The sequence below is a fragment of the Vulpes vulpes genome, chromosome 5 (assembly GCF_048418805.1).
Source record: "Vulpes vulpes isolate BD-2025 chromosome 5, VulVul3, whole genome shotgun sequence".
Lineage (NCBI taxonomy): Eukaryota > Metazoa > Chordata > Mammalia > Carnivora > Canidae > Vulpes > Vulpes vulpes.
This window is the reverse complement of record NC_132784.1, coordinates 64,672,688-64,688,535: the sequence shown is the minus strand read 5'-3', so window position 1 is coordinate 64,688,535 and position 15,848 is coordinate 64,672,688. Positions and strand designations below refer to the sequence as shown.

General features: G+C 52.6%; 1 protein-coding gene across 2 annotated transcripts; it reads left to right on the top strand.

The window, feature by feature from the left end:
• The first annotated feature begins 527 nt into the window (after positions 1-527).
• On the top strand, positions 528-6,794 carry SLC25A45 (solute carrier family 25 member 45). Of its 2 annotated transcripts, XM_026003903.2 has the most exons (6): positions 528-714; positions 1,725-1,768; positions 2,006-2,077; positions 2,382-2,567; positions 4,955-5,213; positions 5,372-6,794. In XM_026003903.2, the coding sequence occupies exons 1-6, from the start codon at positions 678-680 to the stop codon at positions 5,638-5,640; spliced, it is 867 nt and encodes a 288-aa protein (XP_025859688.1). In that variant the 5' UTR covers positions 528-677; the 3' UTR covers positions 5,641-6,794. The 2 variants fall into 2 exon arrangements, with proteins under 2 accessions (XP_025859688.1, XP_072614505.1); XM_072758404.1 differs by lacking the exons at positions 528-714; positions 1,725-1,768 and having other exon boundaries at positions 1,794-2,077.
• Positions 6,795-15,848: the final 9,054 nt, after the last annotated feature.

The following is a 15,848-nucleotide window of genomic DNA, read 5'->3' as shown; positions in this document are numbered from 1 at the left end:
TGGGAAGGAGGCCCAGGGAAGAGAAGGCCGAGCGAGGGAGGCTGTTTATGACTCACGCGAGGGAGCTGGGGGAGCTGCAAACTACCCTGGGGGAAGGCAGGGCTTCAGGCCCTGGGAGTCATTCCTCTCTGAGTTGTTCCCACCCTATAGGCTCTGGGGTTCCAGGGATATGGGGACCTCACTGGCCCTGTCCCCTGGCAGCCACACTCCATCTCTGCTGGCCCGTCCGGGGTGGGTGACAGCCTGGTTTGTGGTGTTGTGGGGACGCAGGGGGTTTGGGCTGGCCAGGCTGGGTGGGCAGGGCCTGGTCCCCCTTAAAGTCATGCTGGGTAAGGCAGCCCTAGAGGCTGGGGCCTGGCTGCCATGCTTGGTCAGGAAGCAAGGTTGCAAGGCCATCGTTGGCTGGCAGGGGCGGGTAGGCCTCCTGAGAGGGAGGGTGCGTCATCCCTGTCCTGAGATTTCACACGCTGCACAACTCCTCCAAGGTCAGGGCCACCCAAGTTGTCTCCCTCCCCTCTCCTGGTGCTGAGGTCTGGGCACCAGGCCACTGCTCACCCTGCAGGCAGAGTTAAACATTAGTGGGAGGTTATCAGGCAGGCTGGGGGGAGGGAGATCAGGGACCTTCCCTCTCCAGCGTCTCCTCTGCTGGAGCCACCAGCTCCCGCCCCTGCCAGACAATGCCTGTGGAGGAGTTTGTGGCCGGCTGGATCTCTGGTGAGACATTTTTCTTCCTTCCATCACATCACCCCTAGTGGTAGGTCACTTCCTGGGGACATAGAAGGAGCAGAGACCAAAGTCCTGATGGCCCTGGAGCACTCAGAGCCAGCTTTCCCAGAGCCTCCTGGCAGTTGCCTAAGTAGGGAGCAGGTCCCTGAGCCATCTGCCCTCACCTCTGGAGCTGAGGTGAGCACTCTCCCAGACACACCTGCAGACCTCCACTGAGAACCCCACTCTCTAGGCCTGCCCTGTGGGGCTCATGAGGGAATTTCCCCTTTGACCCCAGCAGCTGGACTGTGTTCCCCTTTGGGCCTCTGCCCTACCTGGTGGTGGCCTGCATGCTCTGGCACTGAGGCCTGGTACGTCATAGATCCACCCCAGCTCCTGGGTGATATTTCTCTCAGAAGAAAGAGGGGGACATTCTGAACCTGCCTCCTGGGGCTATGACCTCCACTCCAGGCTCCAGGACCAGCGTCTGCTATGGAAGGCAAGATCCAGAGGTGGGGAGGTGGCCTGGGGGCTGACTCTTTTCCACTGTGGCCAGCAAGACTCCCCTCGGGGCCTCCAGCCCCATACTGCTGGCTGATGGGATAGAGTGCTGGGAGAGCAGGACCTGGTCTGGATCAAGGCTCCGTACTCAACAGCAGTGGTGAGGTGAAGGAAGGAAGAGGCCAGGCTGGCAGGGAGGCAGGAGCACCAGAGAATCTGTTCCACAGCTCCACAGTTAGATAAGCAAGCAGGACAGTCAGGGTTGGACACTGTGAGGACACTGTGTCTGTGGCTGGCTCCTCCCTTCTGCCTATATGTCCTCCTGACAGGGCCAGGGCTCTCCCCTTGTCCCCACACCTTCCCAGCCCAGTGCTTGGTGTGGAGGAGGATGCATAGGGGCCAGCTGGAGTTTCTTTGGAGTCTGGTTGTAAGGCCTTGGCCCGTTTTCTCCTGCCCAAATCCCTCTTTCCTCAGCCAGATGCAAGGGGCCTTGCTCATAGCATCTTCTTATCACACAGGAGCTCTGGGCTTGGTTCTGGGACACCCTTTTGACACTGTAAAGGTGAGTCAAGGGGAGGCTCCCAAAGCATGAAGGATGTTACCTGAGCTAGATGTCAGGATGTGTAGGGCAGGATGCCTTGAGAGCAGGGCCCAGCTTTGATGGGGGATCTATCTCATCAATCCTGCCCTGATGGCATCCTGCTGGGCTGGGAGAGGAGCTGGGATGGAGCCACCCTGTTCATCCCTGCCCATCCCTGCTCTTCCCTGCTGGGCTGCCTGCCCTGTCTTCCTCATCCAGGTGCGGCTACAGACCCAGACCACATACCAGGGCATCATCGACTGCATGGTTAAGACTTACCGCCATGAGTCGGTGGGTGTCTTGCTTCTTTGGGGCTTTGGTATGGGAGGCATCTGGGTAGTCAGAAGCAGCTTTCTTCTCCCCTGGCAGGGTGCTGCCCCTGGAAGAGAGAAGCCCAGAGTCTGGGGCTACCCGGGGCTGGGTGGTAGAGCTTAGTAACCCCGATGATGGAGCTGAGGCTGTCCCCAGCCTAAGCCTGCCTCAGTCTCCCTGTGTCAGGGCTCAGGAGTGGTTTCCAGACAAAGGAGACCCTGCCAGAGCTGGAAAGGGCAAAGAGGAGGCTCCTTTGCCTTATAGCCACCATGTCTTCCTACAGCTTCTGGGTTTTTTCAAGGGAATGAGCTTCCCCATTGCGAGCATAGCTGTGGTCAACTCCGTCCTGTTTGGAGTCTACAGCAACACGCTGCTGGCTCTCACAACAACCTCCCACCAGGAGCGGTGGGCCCAGCCACCCAGCTACACGCATGTCTTCATAGCTGGCTGCACTGGAGGGTTCGTGCAGGTGAGAGGCAGGCACGGAGGCATGTGTACACAGGTGCTGTCAAGCACACAAACAGCTGTGAGTATGCACACATACACATGCACACACATGCACACAGGGGCACCCTGTAGACTCCAGGCCTTCCTAAGAGTACATGAGGAGCTGTGGGGAAATGGCCAGCTCCTGGCTGCTCCCAGTGACCTGGCCTGGCTGATCTGTGGCCTTCTGGGCTGCAGGTCTGGAGGGGAGTGTCACAGAGAGCAGAGGGGGCAGGAGGCTGAGAGAGCTGGGGGTCAGATGGGGGGAGATGGTGCCAAGAGGACACCATGGAGCAGAGTTGATGCCCCATGCTGAGGCTGACAGGGCTCGCCCACCTCCGGAGGGGTCTGCCAGCCTCAGTGCTGCCTCTAAGGTGACCTTTTGCCCTCCCAGACCCCTGAGCCCAGCCTCTCCTGGCCCACAGCATGCAGCTGGCTGAGATCTCCGAGCCTCATCAGGCCCCAGTCCACAGATCTCACTGGGAGGGGCTCAGGGTATTAATCATTAAATAGATCCCATCATTTGTTTTGGTCTTTGTTCTGAGCACTTAAGTATCCAGCTTTTGATTGGTGGCGTGGAGGAAAGAGGGGCCTCAGGCAGCAGGGGGAACCTAGCTGATGGGGGAAGAGTGAGCATAGAGGCCAAGGGACTGGTGCTTGGCTCCACCCTGCACCCCAGTCAGGTGCGGGGGGGGGGGGGGGGGTCACACTATGTTTGGCACCTGCCCTGATGCCCCTGACACACTTCCTGGGGTGGAGAGCAAGGGCAAAAGACAGACTCAGAGGGATCATGCAAGTGAATTAGTGATTCATGAGACCCCAAAAGGTTCTGGCTTTTCTTCTGCCCCTTCTTGTTCAGGGCACATGCCTGCATTTTTCTCAGTCCCTGAGACCTGCATCCCACGAAAACAGGGAAGAGAACTGAGACTCTAAGCTAGTGGCTGGCCCAGCCAGGCCCAGGTCCTAAGTCACCCTCCCCTCCAGCTCTTTGCAAAGCAGAACAGATAGCGCCACTGGGGACTGTAGGGTCACTGATGAGGACCAGGTTCAAGGCAACTGGAACCCAGTTTGCCATCAAGCCCATGGATTCAGCTTAACAAGGTCTTGGGGCAGAAATTGTGTTTTAGTGTGGAGACGGGGAGGAAGAGGCATGGTGTGACTCTGGCCAGTCCAGGGCAGGGAACGACAACCTGTGATGTGCGAAAGTTGCTTTTGGCTCAGCAAAAGCTGACCCTGGCAAACACCGTGGCAGCGTCTGCCATCCCCACTCTGCCATGGACCCGGGATGGGGAGGGGAGGGGCCCTAACCTGTCCCTGCTAGCCACCCTACCTCTAGCTCAGCCATTTCCTCAGTCAGGAGCCCTGGGCTCAAGGGCATGTCCCCTGGAGAAGCCCTGAGCTTGGTGCTGCCCATGGGCTCTGCAGGATGACATTGGATCCTGCCTCAGAAAGAGAGAGCCCAGTCCACTGCCCTTCCCGGAGGGGAGGAAGTAAGCAAAGTTGGCCTGCCACCTCTGAACATCACAGCCAGAGCCAGCTTCCAGCTGCCTCTGCCATCAGCCATCTCCGGGGCTGTAGAGCTAAGCTTGTGTACTTTCCACAAAAGAAACAAAATCCACAGAAACCCCTCATGACATGTTAGCCTCAGCCTGATTTCTCATCTGAACTTTAACAGCTGACCTTGACCTAGTGCATCCCTGACCTTCACATTAGCCCCTGGCTCCATTTCCCTCTGCATCCACCCAGAACCACCCTCAGTCCTGATACTACCCAAAATGTTTGTCCCATCTGCCTCAGCCAGGTGATGAGTCCTAGGACCCACAGACCCCACCCACCTGTCTTCTGTTGGGGCACTAGTGGTTGGGGATTTGCGGGATGCAGGAAAGGCTGGCCCAGCACCTGACCCCCTCAGGTGCCTCTGAGAGGTGTCCTACAGGAAGCTGGAGAGTGAGAATCTATGAAGTTGAGTCCCCAACAGTACTGAGGTGACCTCCTTCACTCTGGGGAGGTGTCAGAGCTGTCTCATGGTTGAGGACTGAATCCCCAATCACTGCAGGGGGGTTCTCACTTCTGGCTTTTGGGAGGCTAGAAACCTACCTACTCTTGGAGAAATAATCCAGGATTGTCTCCAAGCACGGTGTAGGTGCCAGGCAGGTTCGGTGCCATCCAGGGGGTGGGCTGTGCCACCCGCCATCAGGGGTCTGATACTAAGGGAAGCGGTCTAGCCCATGACCCACCCTGGGTGCCACGGGGGTGGCGAGGCCCCTTGGGAAGATGCAACCCTCTCTGCCCACTCCCTTCCTCTTGTTACAATGGGCCGCTGTTCTCACCCAGAGCCCTACCCAGGTCTTCGTGCTTCCTCCCTTACAGGCCTACTGCTTGGCCCCTTTTGACCTCATCAAAGTCCGGCTACAAAACCAGACGGAGCCAAGGGCTCGGCCGGGTAGCCCCCCACCCCGGTACCGGGGTCCTGTGCACTGTGCAGTCTCTATCTGCCGGGAGGACGGGCCCTGGGGGCTCTTCCGGGGAGCCTGGGCCCTGACGCTGAGGGACACCCCCACACTGGGGATCTATTTTGTCACCTATGAGTGGCTCTGCCGCCAGTCTACACCAGATCGCCAGAACCCCGGTGAGTGGAGTGGCATGAGAGGGTGGGGGACAGAGAGGAGTGGGGGCGGGGAGCTGGCCCAGGCCATGGAGGATGCAGAGGGATGCTGGGGATGGGATGGGATGGGAGGATGCTGTTGCTCCTCAGTCTGACACCTGCCTGGGCTTCCTCTACCCCAGGCGCAGCCACAGTCCTGGTGGCAGGGGGCTTTGCAGGCATTGCCTCCTGGGCCGTAGCCACCCCCTTGGACGTGATCAAGTCCCGGATGCAGATGGGCGGGCTGAAGCACAGGGTGTACCGGGGGGTGCTGGACTGCATGGTAAGCAGTGCCCGGCAGGAAGGACTGGGGGTCTTCTTCCGGGGGCTTACAATCAACAGTGCCCGCGCCTTTCCTGTGAACGCTGTCACCTTCCTCACCTACGAGTACCTCCTCAGCTCATGGGGATGAGCGTGGCCAGGTGAGGCCTGTAGCTCCCGGCCAGACCACTGCCCAGCCGCCCAGATTGGAAGCCAAGGTGAAAGCACCACCTTGCAATTCCAATTCGAGGGGCCTGGCCTTTCCTTAAGGGTAGGCAGTGGCGGGGAGCAGCAGGAGGCCCAGGGCCCTGGACTCCGGGAAGGCAAGGCTGGCTTCAGCCACCCAGCTGCACTTGCCTGGATTCCCACGCTCCCGGAGAGCCCGTGAAGCACACTCATTGGCCAGCGGTGCTGGTGACATCCCAGAGACTTCACCCTCAGAGTTCTCAGAGCCTGCACTCCTGGGCAGCACTCCATCCTCCCCTGCCCCCCACCTCACCTCCTTTCTAACTGCTCCACCTCACCCCCACTGGAGAGCAGCCTTCAGTCTCCTCTGGTCCAGAATCCTTCAGCGGCTCCCTTGGCCTCTGGGGACAAGCCCCACCTCCCCCACCCCCTGGGCCCTCCCTGCCTATTCCCCCTCTTCTCCCTGGGGGGTTTGGCAGCCCAGCCCTGCACAGGGATTGCAAACTGGACTATCCTTGGCCTTGGCCTGGAAGGCTTATTCCCTCCTGGCCGGCAGGGGGCAGCGCCCACACGGTGACTCCATCACTCCTTGGCTGAACCCGCTCCTGGGCCCAGGCTGAGCACCTCTCCTGGAGTCCTTCCTGGCAAGCACAGGAGTCTCCCTTGCCCCCACTGGCTGTGGGTTTTCATACCACCTCCACCGGGCCCCTGATCCCTCCCACATCTCCCACAGGCCAAGATCACAGCCCTCCCTGTGCTTTGCCGTGGTTGTTGGGCTGTTGATTTGATTCTCAACCTAACCCCGTTATACCGAGAGCTCCTTGAGGTCAGGCGTCAGACTTACAATGGGATCCCCTACTCCAACCACCACACCTGTTCCCTGGGTCCTGTCTCCGCCCCCACCTTTCCACTGAGAAGTTTTGCCTGCCTGGCCCCTCTCGGAGTCATCTCTGGTGGCGTGGTGCCAGGAGTCGGGGCCGCTTTTCCAGGGTGTCTGCCTGGCCCACTCTCATTGATGGTGCTTGTTTGCCTTACCCACCTCAACTGCTAAGTGGCAATTAAAAGCTGGCCAAGAAGGTTTACTTAATTGGCAATAAAGATGAGCAGAGTTTGTACCCACCAATGTCCCGATCTGGTTTGAGATCAACCTTGGCCCATTTTATGATGACCTGAATGCCCGGAATTCCTGCCATTTGCTGGGGGCTCCCTATAAAAATCGTGACAATAGGGGTACCTAGATGGCTTAGGTGGTGGAGCATGAGACTCTGAATCTCGGGTTGTAAGTTCAAGTCCCACATTGGGCACACTTAAAAAAACTAAAATGAAATCTTAAAAAAAACCCACACTGTTATCATCATTTATAAGGTTATAGCTATGATCACAGCCTCAGTTCAGAGACAGTGTGTAACCTGTCCAGGGTCACACATCTCACCTGGACACATCTGAGCCTCCAGCTCCAGAGCCCTTACTCTGCTCCTCTGGTCTACTTGGGGCCTGTGACAGTCTCTCATCAAAGTTCAGACTCCCCCAGCCTAGGCCTGATGGCATTGGCCCCCACGTGTGCTTGTCAGAGCCCTCTTTCACTGGATCATGGGCTACCAACTATGGGTGGCCCCCAAATCAGTCCCCTCTTCTTCTACTGTCACAGTGTGCCCACAGGGGCTGTGGATGGGGAGCCAGGCTCTGCTCCCTAACCTCCCTTGCAACTCAATGTGCCCACATATGTGGACTCTTGCTCGAGAAATGTGTAATGTGTGCAATTGCCCTCTCTTGTCCTTGAGGAGATTCCTCACTGGCTCTGGTGAGGATGTGGGAGACACTTCCCTGGCTGGGATCCTGGGTGAGGGGAGCACAGCCCATCTGACCACCCAGGCCCCTGCACTCTGGCACCTGCTTGCTCTGCTAGTTTCGTCTTGCCCTTACTGACACAGTAGGTAGGGGTCTGCCGGTTTCCAGGTCAGGGATGAATCCAGTGTGGTCTGTGGAGCAGGGGCATTTGGCTGGAAATGCAGAATCCTGAGTCCCCCTGGGGGATTGACCGAATCAGAATCTCTGAGATTAGGGCCTAGGAATCCATGTTGTGCAGAGCTCTTTGGTGCCTTTTATACACGCTAAAGTTTAAGAAATGGTGTTCAGGAGCTCCTCCTAGCAGAAATGTGCTGCCCCTTTGAGCTAAGGGAGCTGTGAATCCAGTAGAAGTGATGAACTCCTAACTCCGGTGGCCTCTCCTCCTGCTCAGACTCAGGAAGCCTGTGTTCCCGGCATGGAAAAGCAGGGTCTATCTTGGCCAGTCACTGCCCTTTCTGTGCCTCAATTTCTTCTGATGTCTGGTCAGTTTGTGAGCCCAGTGGCTCTCCAGCATCGCTGCAGTGCCAGAGGTTTGGGGCTGGATACAAGCAGTGATGGTACCACAGTCATAGAGTCATTGGGGGAGGGGGTGCGTGTGAAACAGGAGGTGGCACATACAAATAGGCAAGAAGGGAGCCAGAGGTCAGAGTGGTCTCTGCAGTTTTCCCTTAGTCACATTACCAGTCAGCGAGAGAATAAAACTGAAAAATCCTTAAGAAAAAAAAAGATTTTATTTATTTATTCATGAGAGACACAGAGAGAGGCAGACACTGGCAGAGGGTGAAGCAGGCTCCATGCAGGGAGCCTGATGTGGGACTAGGTCCCAGGACCTCAGGACCATGACCAGAGCCCAAGGCAGACACTCAGTCACTGAGCCACCCAGGCGCCCCTAAAAATTCTTTCATGATTCGGTTTTAGTTAAATCTTCTTTTGGGGGTAGTAATTACACCCATAAGCCTGCCTTTGTACTGTCAGCTTTCCCTATTGGGTTCTTTCCAGAGGTGTCTCTGGGGGCTGGAGCTCTTCCCCTCTAGCTCCTCACTTTCAACCAGAGGGAATGTAGGCCTCCCATGGGGCCGGCCATTCAGTTCCAGGCCCACTCCTTCCACTCCCCTGACCAGCACTGCTAGCTGGGCTCACGGGCTGCTGCCACAGAGCTGGAGTGAGGCTAGGGTTAAGTGTGACGTGATTAGTGAGAAAACAACTCATTTCACTTTCAGGGGCCCAGGAAAAGGTCACAACAGCTTGGGAAAGAGGGTGGAAAGACAAAGATCAGGCAGGAAGTGGCCAAGGGCTTCTCTTTCTTTCTTTCTTTCTTTCTTTCTTTCTTTCTTTCTTTCTTTCTTTCTTTCTTTCTTTCTTTCTTTCTTTCTTCTTTCAGTAGGCTCCACTCTAAGCATGGAGCCCGGGATCCCTGGGTGGCGCAGCGGTTTGGCGCCTGCCTTTGGCCCAGGGCACGATCCTGGAGACCCGGGATCGAATCCCACATCGGGCTCCCGGTGCATGGAGCCTGCTTCTCCCTCTGCCTTTGTCTCTGCCTCTCTCTCTCTCTGTGACTATCCTAAATAAATAAAAATTTAAAAAAATTTAAAAAAAAAATTAAAAAAAATAAGCATGGAGCCCAACATGAGATTTGAACTCACAACTCTGAGATCAAGACCTGAGCTGAGGGCAATCCCTGGGTGGCTCAGCGGTTTGGCGCCTGCCTTTGGCCCAGGGTATGATCCTGGAGACCGGGGATCGAGTCCCACATCGGGCTCCCTGCGTGGAGCCTGCTTATCGCTCTGCCTGTGTCTCTACCTCTGTGTGTGTGTGTGTGTGTCTCTCATGAATAAATAAATAAAATCTTTAAAAAAGGAAAAAAGGGAGAAAAAAAAAGACCTGAGTTGAGATCAAGAGCCAGATGCTTAACCGACTGAGCCACACAGGTGCCCCTGTGGCCAAGGATATTTTTAAAAGCCACATGTTTTTGTATCAGCAGGGTCTCATAATACTCATGTTAAATTCCTCAAATAATTAACGTGTTGTTAGAGGTCATCATTCTTTTTGAGAGCTCACTGAGATGGAAGGATTAGTAGGATAGGAGTAAAGAACATAAATCCCTGAGAACCAAAGAGCAAATGTACCTGCTTTGAGCTTGCCAGTGGGGGTAGTGTTTGAGGCTTGTGTGTAAGGAGCCTGTGACTTGGGCAAATGTAAATAACATATCACTGGTTTCGTGCTGTTAAACATGACACTTATTTTCATAGCAGTGATCACAGTAGGAGAAATTACAGGTGACTAACTTACATGGATAGTGACACGAGGACTCCACGTGCAGGGTCGGGGGAAAGGACACACCTTGGGACGATTCTGGCTGAGATCACTGCTTCCAGACTCACTAAACAGCTGAGCCATGCGGATTCACTTTGCAAATGTGCCTGCTTTGGTGTTTCCAGCCCAACCACTGTCCTGAGCTCCAGGTGCACACTGCTGGCTGTCCCTGGTCACACATGCTTGAGCATCCCAGAAGTGCCTCACATGTCCTCCCAGCCTGCTCCTGCTGCAGTGCTGTGTGGCACAGCTATGTCGTCAGGCCAGATGTCTCGGAGCAGCTCCCCTCCTCCAAATCAAAGGAGTCCCCAGCTCCTGCTAAACCCTGCTCTTAAAGTTTTCTAGGAATCACTCCCTCTTTCTTTGTCCTCAAACCACAGCCTGGTCCTGCCCTGAATCTGAACAAATAAGTTTTTCCTACTTTCCTTGTCCCCCTCAATGGCTTTCCATCACTCTGAGGAATCAGAGCAAGCTCCTTCTACAACCTTCAAGGCCTTCAGACATTCACCTTCTCTTGGTTCCTTAAACAACCACATTCCCCCGCACCACAGGACATCTGCGTTCTCACTGTTCTCACTGCCTGTGTGCCTTCCACTCCTCCTTCTGCTGTCATCACCACTTCCTTAGAGAAACTTTCCTCAGCACCTCTGTCTAGGTCAAGTTCCTTTGGCTTATGCCAGTGGTTTAGAATCACCTGGGGGGCTTATTAAAATACAGATTGCTGGGTCTTATCCTGGGATTTCTGATTCAGTAGGTTTGAGAAGAATTTGTGCTTCACTAAGTTCCTACTGATGCTGCCGGTGTGAGCCACAGCTTGAGAACCAGTAGCTTGCACTTTCGTGTAATCCCCTCTTCATCTGTAAGCACACACTTTTGTGTGTGTGATTCTTTTATTATAATTGTCTTTCCTCTAAGCTATGAGCCCCGTCAAGCAGAGACCTTGTCTGCTTTTGTTCATCATCAAAATGTTAGCTGGCACACAGAGTTGCTCAGTAATGAGCTTTGAACAGATGAATGAATGAGTAAATGAAAGAAAGAAAACTGGTCTTCCCAACTTCCCCTCTGGCAGGCTGGTGCTCTAGGCTTTAACCGAGGCCTCCTACTACAAGGCAACTAGATTACAGATCCATTATTACATATGATCTTAAAACCATTGCTAACTTTTCAAGAAGTAAGGGAACTTCCCAAGGGCCCTTCAAATCAAGGAAGTAAGTGTAAATCAGGGTGATAAATTAGAGCTACCTTTCCGGCTCACATGAATCCTGAGACCTTGGAGGTTAAAAAACTTCATGGAGGGGATCCCTGGGTGGCTCAGCGGTTTCGCGCCTGCCTTTGGCCCAGGGCGCGATCCTGGAGTCCCGGGATCGAGTCCCCTGTCGGGCTCCCAGCATGGAGCCTGCTTCTCCCTCTGCCTGTCTCTGCCTCTCTCCCCATGTCTCTCATGAATAAATAAATAAATAATCTTAAAAAAAAAGAAGAAATTAAGAATAAGATAGTCTCTGTGAACCAGGAACCATACACCTACTTGCGGTTCTTCAGGTCTGAGACATTTTTCTCCGAGAACTTAACTGATTATGGTAGTAGCTCCCTCTCGTGCTTGTTAGGAGTAACTACAGATTTTTTTGAAGGAGCATTTCCTAAATCAAACCTTTAGGTTTTCCAGAGATGAAAAATAAAAAATAAACTGATAAAAAATAGTTTTAAAAGATGCTATTTATTGATTTATTCATGAGAGACACACAGAGAGAAAGGCAGAGACACAGGCAGAGGGAGAAGCCAGCTCCATGCGGGGAGCCCAATGCGGAACTCGATCCCGAGACCCCAGGATCATGCCCTGAACCGAAGGCAGACGCTCAACCGCTGAGCCACCCAGGCATCTCCTGACGAAATATTTTTAAAAATTACTCCCACAACCAGAAATTAACAAACACACAATGAAAAAAAAAAGCCACCGTGAGTTAAAGCATCAAAAGAAACAAAAAGCAACAGATTTAGCCCCCCACCAAGGATTTCAGATACTAGATTTCTCAGATACAGCATGTCAGGATAATCATTCATGAAATTTTTGAATATATAAAAACATTAGAAGAAGCAAGAGAGTATAAATGTGATTATTTATATACATATATTTTTTTCCTAAGGTTTTATTTATTTATTAATGGGAGAGAGAGAGGTAGAGGGATGAGCAGGCTCCATGCAGGGACCCTGACAAGGGACTCGATCCCGGGTCTCCAGGATAATGCCCCACGCGGAAGGCTGTGCCAAACTGCTGAGCCACCGGGGCTGTCCTGATTATTTATATTTGAAAAAAAAAAAACAATCGTGGCTGAAGAGAGCTGGAAGCTTAGGTGGGAAGAAGTTACTCAGCGTGCAGGGCAGAGACACATGTCAGGGAGCCTGTCTGTGGGCTTGTGGGCTTCCTGCACCCAGTTTATCATCTTCTCAGGACCCAGGGTGATGACTAAGCAGTGAAAGTTTTGCTTTTATTTTTGTAATTTTTAAAGATTTATTTATTTATTTGAGAGATGGGGAGGGACCAAGAGAGAGGAAGAGAGATTTCCAAGACTCCCCACTGAGCATCTGGGGCTCGATCTCACAACCCCAGAGATCACCACCCGACCGAAACCAGGAGTCAGCGCTTTAATGGACTGCACCACCCAGGTGCCCCAGCAGTAAACATCTTATAAATGTTCATTTGTGGGGTGCCTGAGTGGCTCAGTCAGTTGAGAGTCTGCCTTCGGCCCAGGGCGTGATCCCTGGGTCAGGGAATCGAGTCCCACATCGGCTCCTGGCAGGGAGCCTACTTTTCCCTCTGCCTGTGTCTCTGCTTCTGTGAGTGTGTGTCTCATGAACAAATAAATACTCTTTTTAAAAAATAAATAAAATGACCATCTTAGTTTGTTTACTTGTCTCTTCTTTTTTTTTAATTTTTATTTATTTATGATAGTCACACACAGAGAGAGAGAGAGGGGCAGAGACACAGGCAGAGGGAGAAGCAGGCTCCATGCACCGGGAGCCCGACGTGGGATTCGATCCCGGGTCTCCAGGATTGCGCCCTGGGCCAAAGGCAGGAGCTAAACCACTGCACCACCCAGGGATCCCTACTTGTCTCTTCTTGATCTCCCTCTACCAGAAAGTGAGGGCTTGGAGAGGAGGGATCCTTCCGTCTTGTTCTGTATGAGCTGCAGGGTCCCAGAACGGGGCCTGCCTGACCCACAAGCAAAAAGGTCAATAAATACTGCTTGAAGGAGCCAATAAAGTCTCCCACAGACAGGCAAAGCATGACGTAGGACAGCGATGCACGAAAGGAAGGGGCCCCTTGTGGCTTTAAAAGAAAAGCTCTGGGAGGAAGCTGGTAATAGGGCCACCTTTTCGAAAAGGGACAATTTAGCTTTTTCCGCAATGGGTTGGCTGCCAGAATGCAGGTGTGAAATCTACCGTTAAACCTAAACCAAAATGGGAAAGGAAAAGATTCACATCAACATCGTCGTCATTGGACACGTAGATTCGGGCAAGCCTACCACTATTGGCCGTCTGATCTACAAGCGTGGTGGGATTGACGAAAGAACTATCGAAAAATTTGAGAAGGAGGCTGCTGAGATGGGAAAGGGCTCCTTCAAGTATGCCTGGGTCTTGGATAAACTGAAAGGTGAACGTGAACGTGGTTCCACCATTGATAGCTCCCTGTGGAAATTCGAGACCAGCAAGTATTAGGTGACCCTCACTGATGGCCCAGGACACAGAGACTTTATCAAAAACATGATTCCAGGTACATCTCAGGCTGACTGTGCTGTCCTGATTGTGCTGGTGTTGGTGAATTTGAAGCAGGTATCTCCAAGAATGGGCAGACCCTTGAGCATGCCCTTCTGGCTTACACACTGAGTATAAAACAACTAATTGTTGGTGTTCACAAAATGGATTCCACTGAGCCACCCTACAGCCAGGAGAGATATGAGGAAACTGTTAAGAAAGTCAGCATCTACATTAAGAAAATTTGGGCAGCCCGGGTGGCTCAGTGGTTTAGTGCCTGCCTTTGGCCCAGGGCATGATCCTGGAGACCCAGGATCAAGTCCCGTGTCGGGCTCCCCGCGTGGGGCCTGCTTCTTCCTCTGCCTGTGTCTCTGTCTCTCTCTCTGTGTGTGTCTCTCATGAATAAATAAATAAATAAAATCTTTAAAAAAAAGTCAGCATCTACATTAAATTGGCTATACCCTTGACATAGTAGCATTTGTGCCAATTTCTGGTTGGAATGGTGACAACATGCTGGAGCCAAGTGCTAACATGCCTTGGTTCAAGGGACAGAAAGTCACCCGTAAAGATGGGAACACCAGTGGAACCACACTGCTTCGAGCTCTGGATTGCGTTCTGCCACCAACTCATCCAACTGATAAGCCCTTATGCCTGCCTCTCCAGGACGTCCACAAAATTGGTGGTATGGGTCCTGTCCCAGTGAGTCAAGTGGAGACTGCTGTTCTTAAGCCTGGCTTGTGGTCACCTTTGCTCTGGTTAATGTTACAACTGAAGTAAAGTCTGTTGAAATGCACCATGAAGCTTTGAGTGAGGCTCTTCCTGGGACAATGTGGGCTTCCATGTCAAGTACATATCTGTCAGAGTTGTTTGCCATGACAATGTGGCTGGTGACAGCAAAAATGACCCACTACTGGCAGCAGCTGGCTTCACAGCTCAGGCGATTATCCAGGCCAAATCAGTGCTGGCTAGGCACCTGCACTGGATTGTCACACAGCTCACATTGCTTGCAAGTTTGCTGAGCTGAAGGAGAAGATAGATTGTACTGGAAAAGGGCTGGAAGATGGTCCCAAGTTCTTGGAATCTGGGGATGCTGCCATTGTTGATATGGCTCCTGGGAAGCCTATGTGTGTTAAGAGCTTCTCTGACTATCCTCCTCTGGGCAGTTTTGCTGTTCGTGACATGAGACAGACGGTTTATGTGGGTGTCATCAAAGCAGTGTACAAGAAGGCACCTGGAGCTGCCAAAGTCACCAAGTCTGCCCAGAAAGCTCAAAAGGCTAAATGAATATTATCCCCAATACCTGCCACCCCAGTCTTAATCAGTCGTGGAAGAATGGTCTCAGAACTGTTTGTGACCATTTAAGTTTATTTATTTATTCATTCATTCATTCATGAGAGACACACAGAGAGAAGCAGAGACATAGGCAGAGGGAGAAGCAGGCCCCATGTAGGGAACCCGATGTGGGACTCAATCCCAGGACCCCAGGATCACGACCTGAGCCAAAGTCAGACGCTCAACCACTGAGCCACCCAGGTGCCCCAGTTTATTTTTTTAGAAGATTATTTTAGGGCAGCCCGGGTGGCTCAGCGGTTTAGCGCCACCTTCAGCCCAGGGTGTGATCCTGGAGTCCCGGGATTGAGTCCCCCATTGGGCTCCCTGGGTGGAGCCTGCTTCTCCCTCTGCCTGTGTCTCTGCCTCTCTCTCTCTCTCTGTCTCTCGTGAATAAATAAATAAAATCTTAAAAAACAAAAAAAGCCAATACACTGTTAAACCTTCAGAATGAAAGGAGAATGTTTTGTGGACCATTTGGAGTTTGGGGGGGGCAGTTTTATTAGTTTTAAAAATCAGTACTTTTTAATGGAAACAACCTGACCAAAAATCTGTCACAGAATTTTGAGATCCATTAAAACAAAAGTTTAGGGGCACCTGGGTGGCTCTGGTTGAGCATCTGCCTTTGGTTCAGTTCATGATTCCCGGGTCCTGGATCAAGTTCCACATCGGGCTCCCCACAGAGAGCCTGCTTCTCCCTCTGCCTGTGTCTCTCCCTGTCTCTGTGTCTCTCATGAATAAATAAGTAAAATTAAAAAAAAAAAAACCACAAAAGTTTAATGAGATAAACAAGAAAAGGGACAATTTAAATTAACACAGATAGGAAAACTAGAATCTGTGAGGAAATTCTACATGATCTGGGATTTGGAACATCAGCAGTTGGCCTCAGAATTGTTTAAAAGTGAGTTGTCAGGGGCGCACCTGGGTGGCTCA

Coding starts and splice junctions, on each gene's coding strand:
- SLC25A45 (XM_072758404.1), top strand. CDS start 1,898: ATGGCATCCTGCTGGGCTGGGAGAGGAGCTGGGATGGAGCCACCCTGT. Junction 2,078..2,381: donor AGACTTACCGCCATGAGTCG/GTGGGTGTCTTG, acceptor GTCTTCCTACAG/CTTCTGGGTTTTTTCAAGGG. Junction 5,214..5,371: donor ACCAGATCGCCAGAACCCCG/GTGAGTGGAGTG, acceptor CCTCTACCCCAG/GCGCAGCCACAGTCCTGGTG.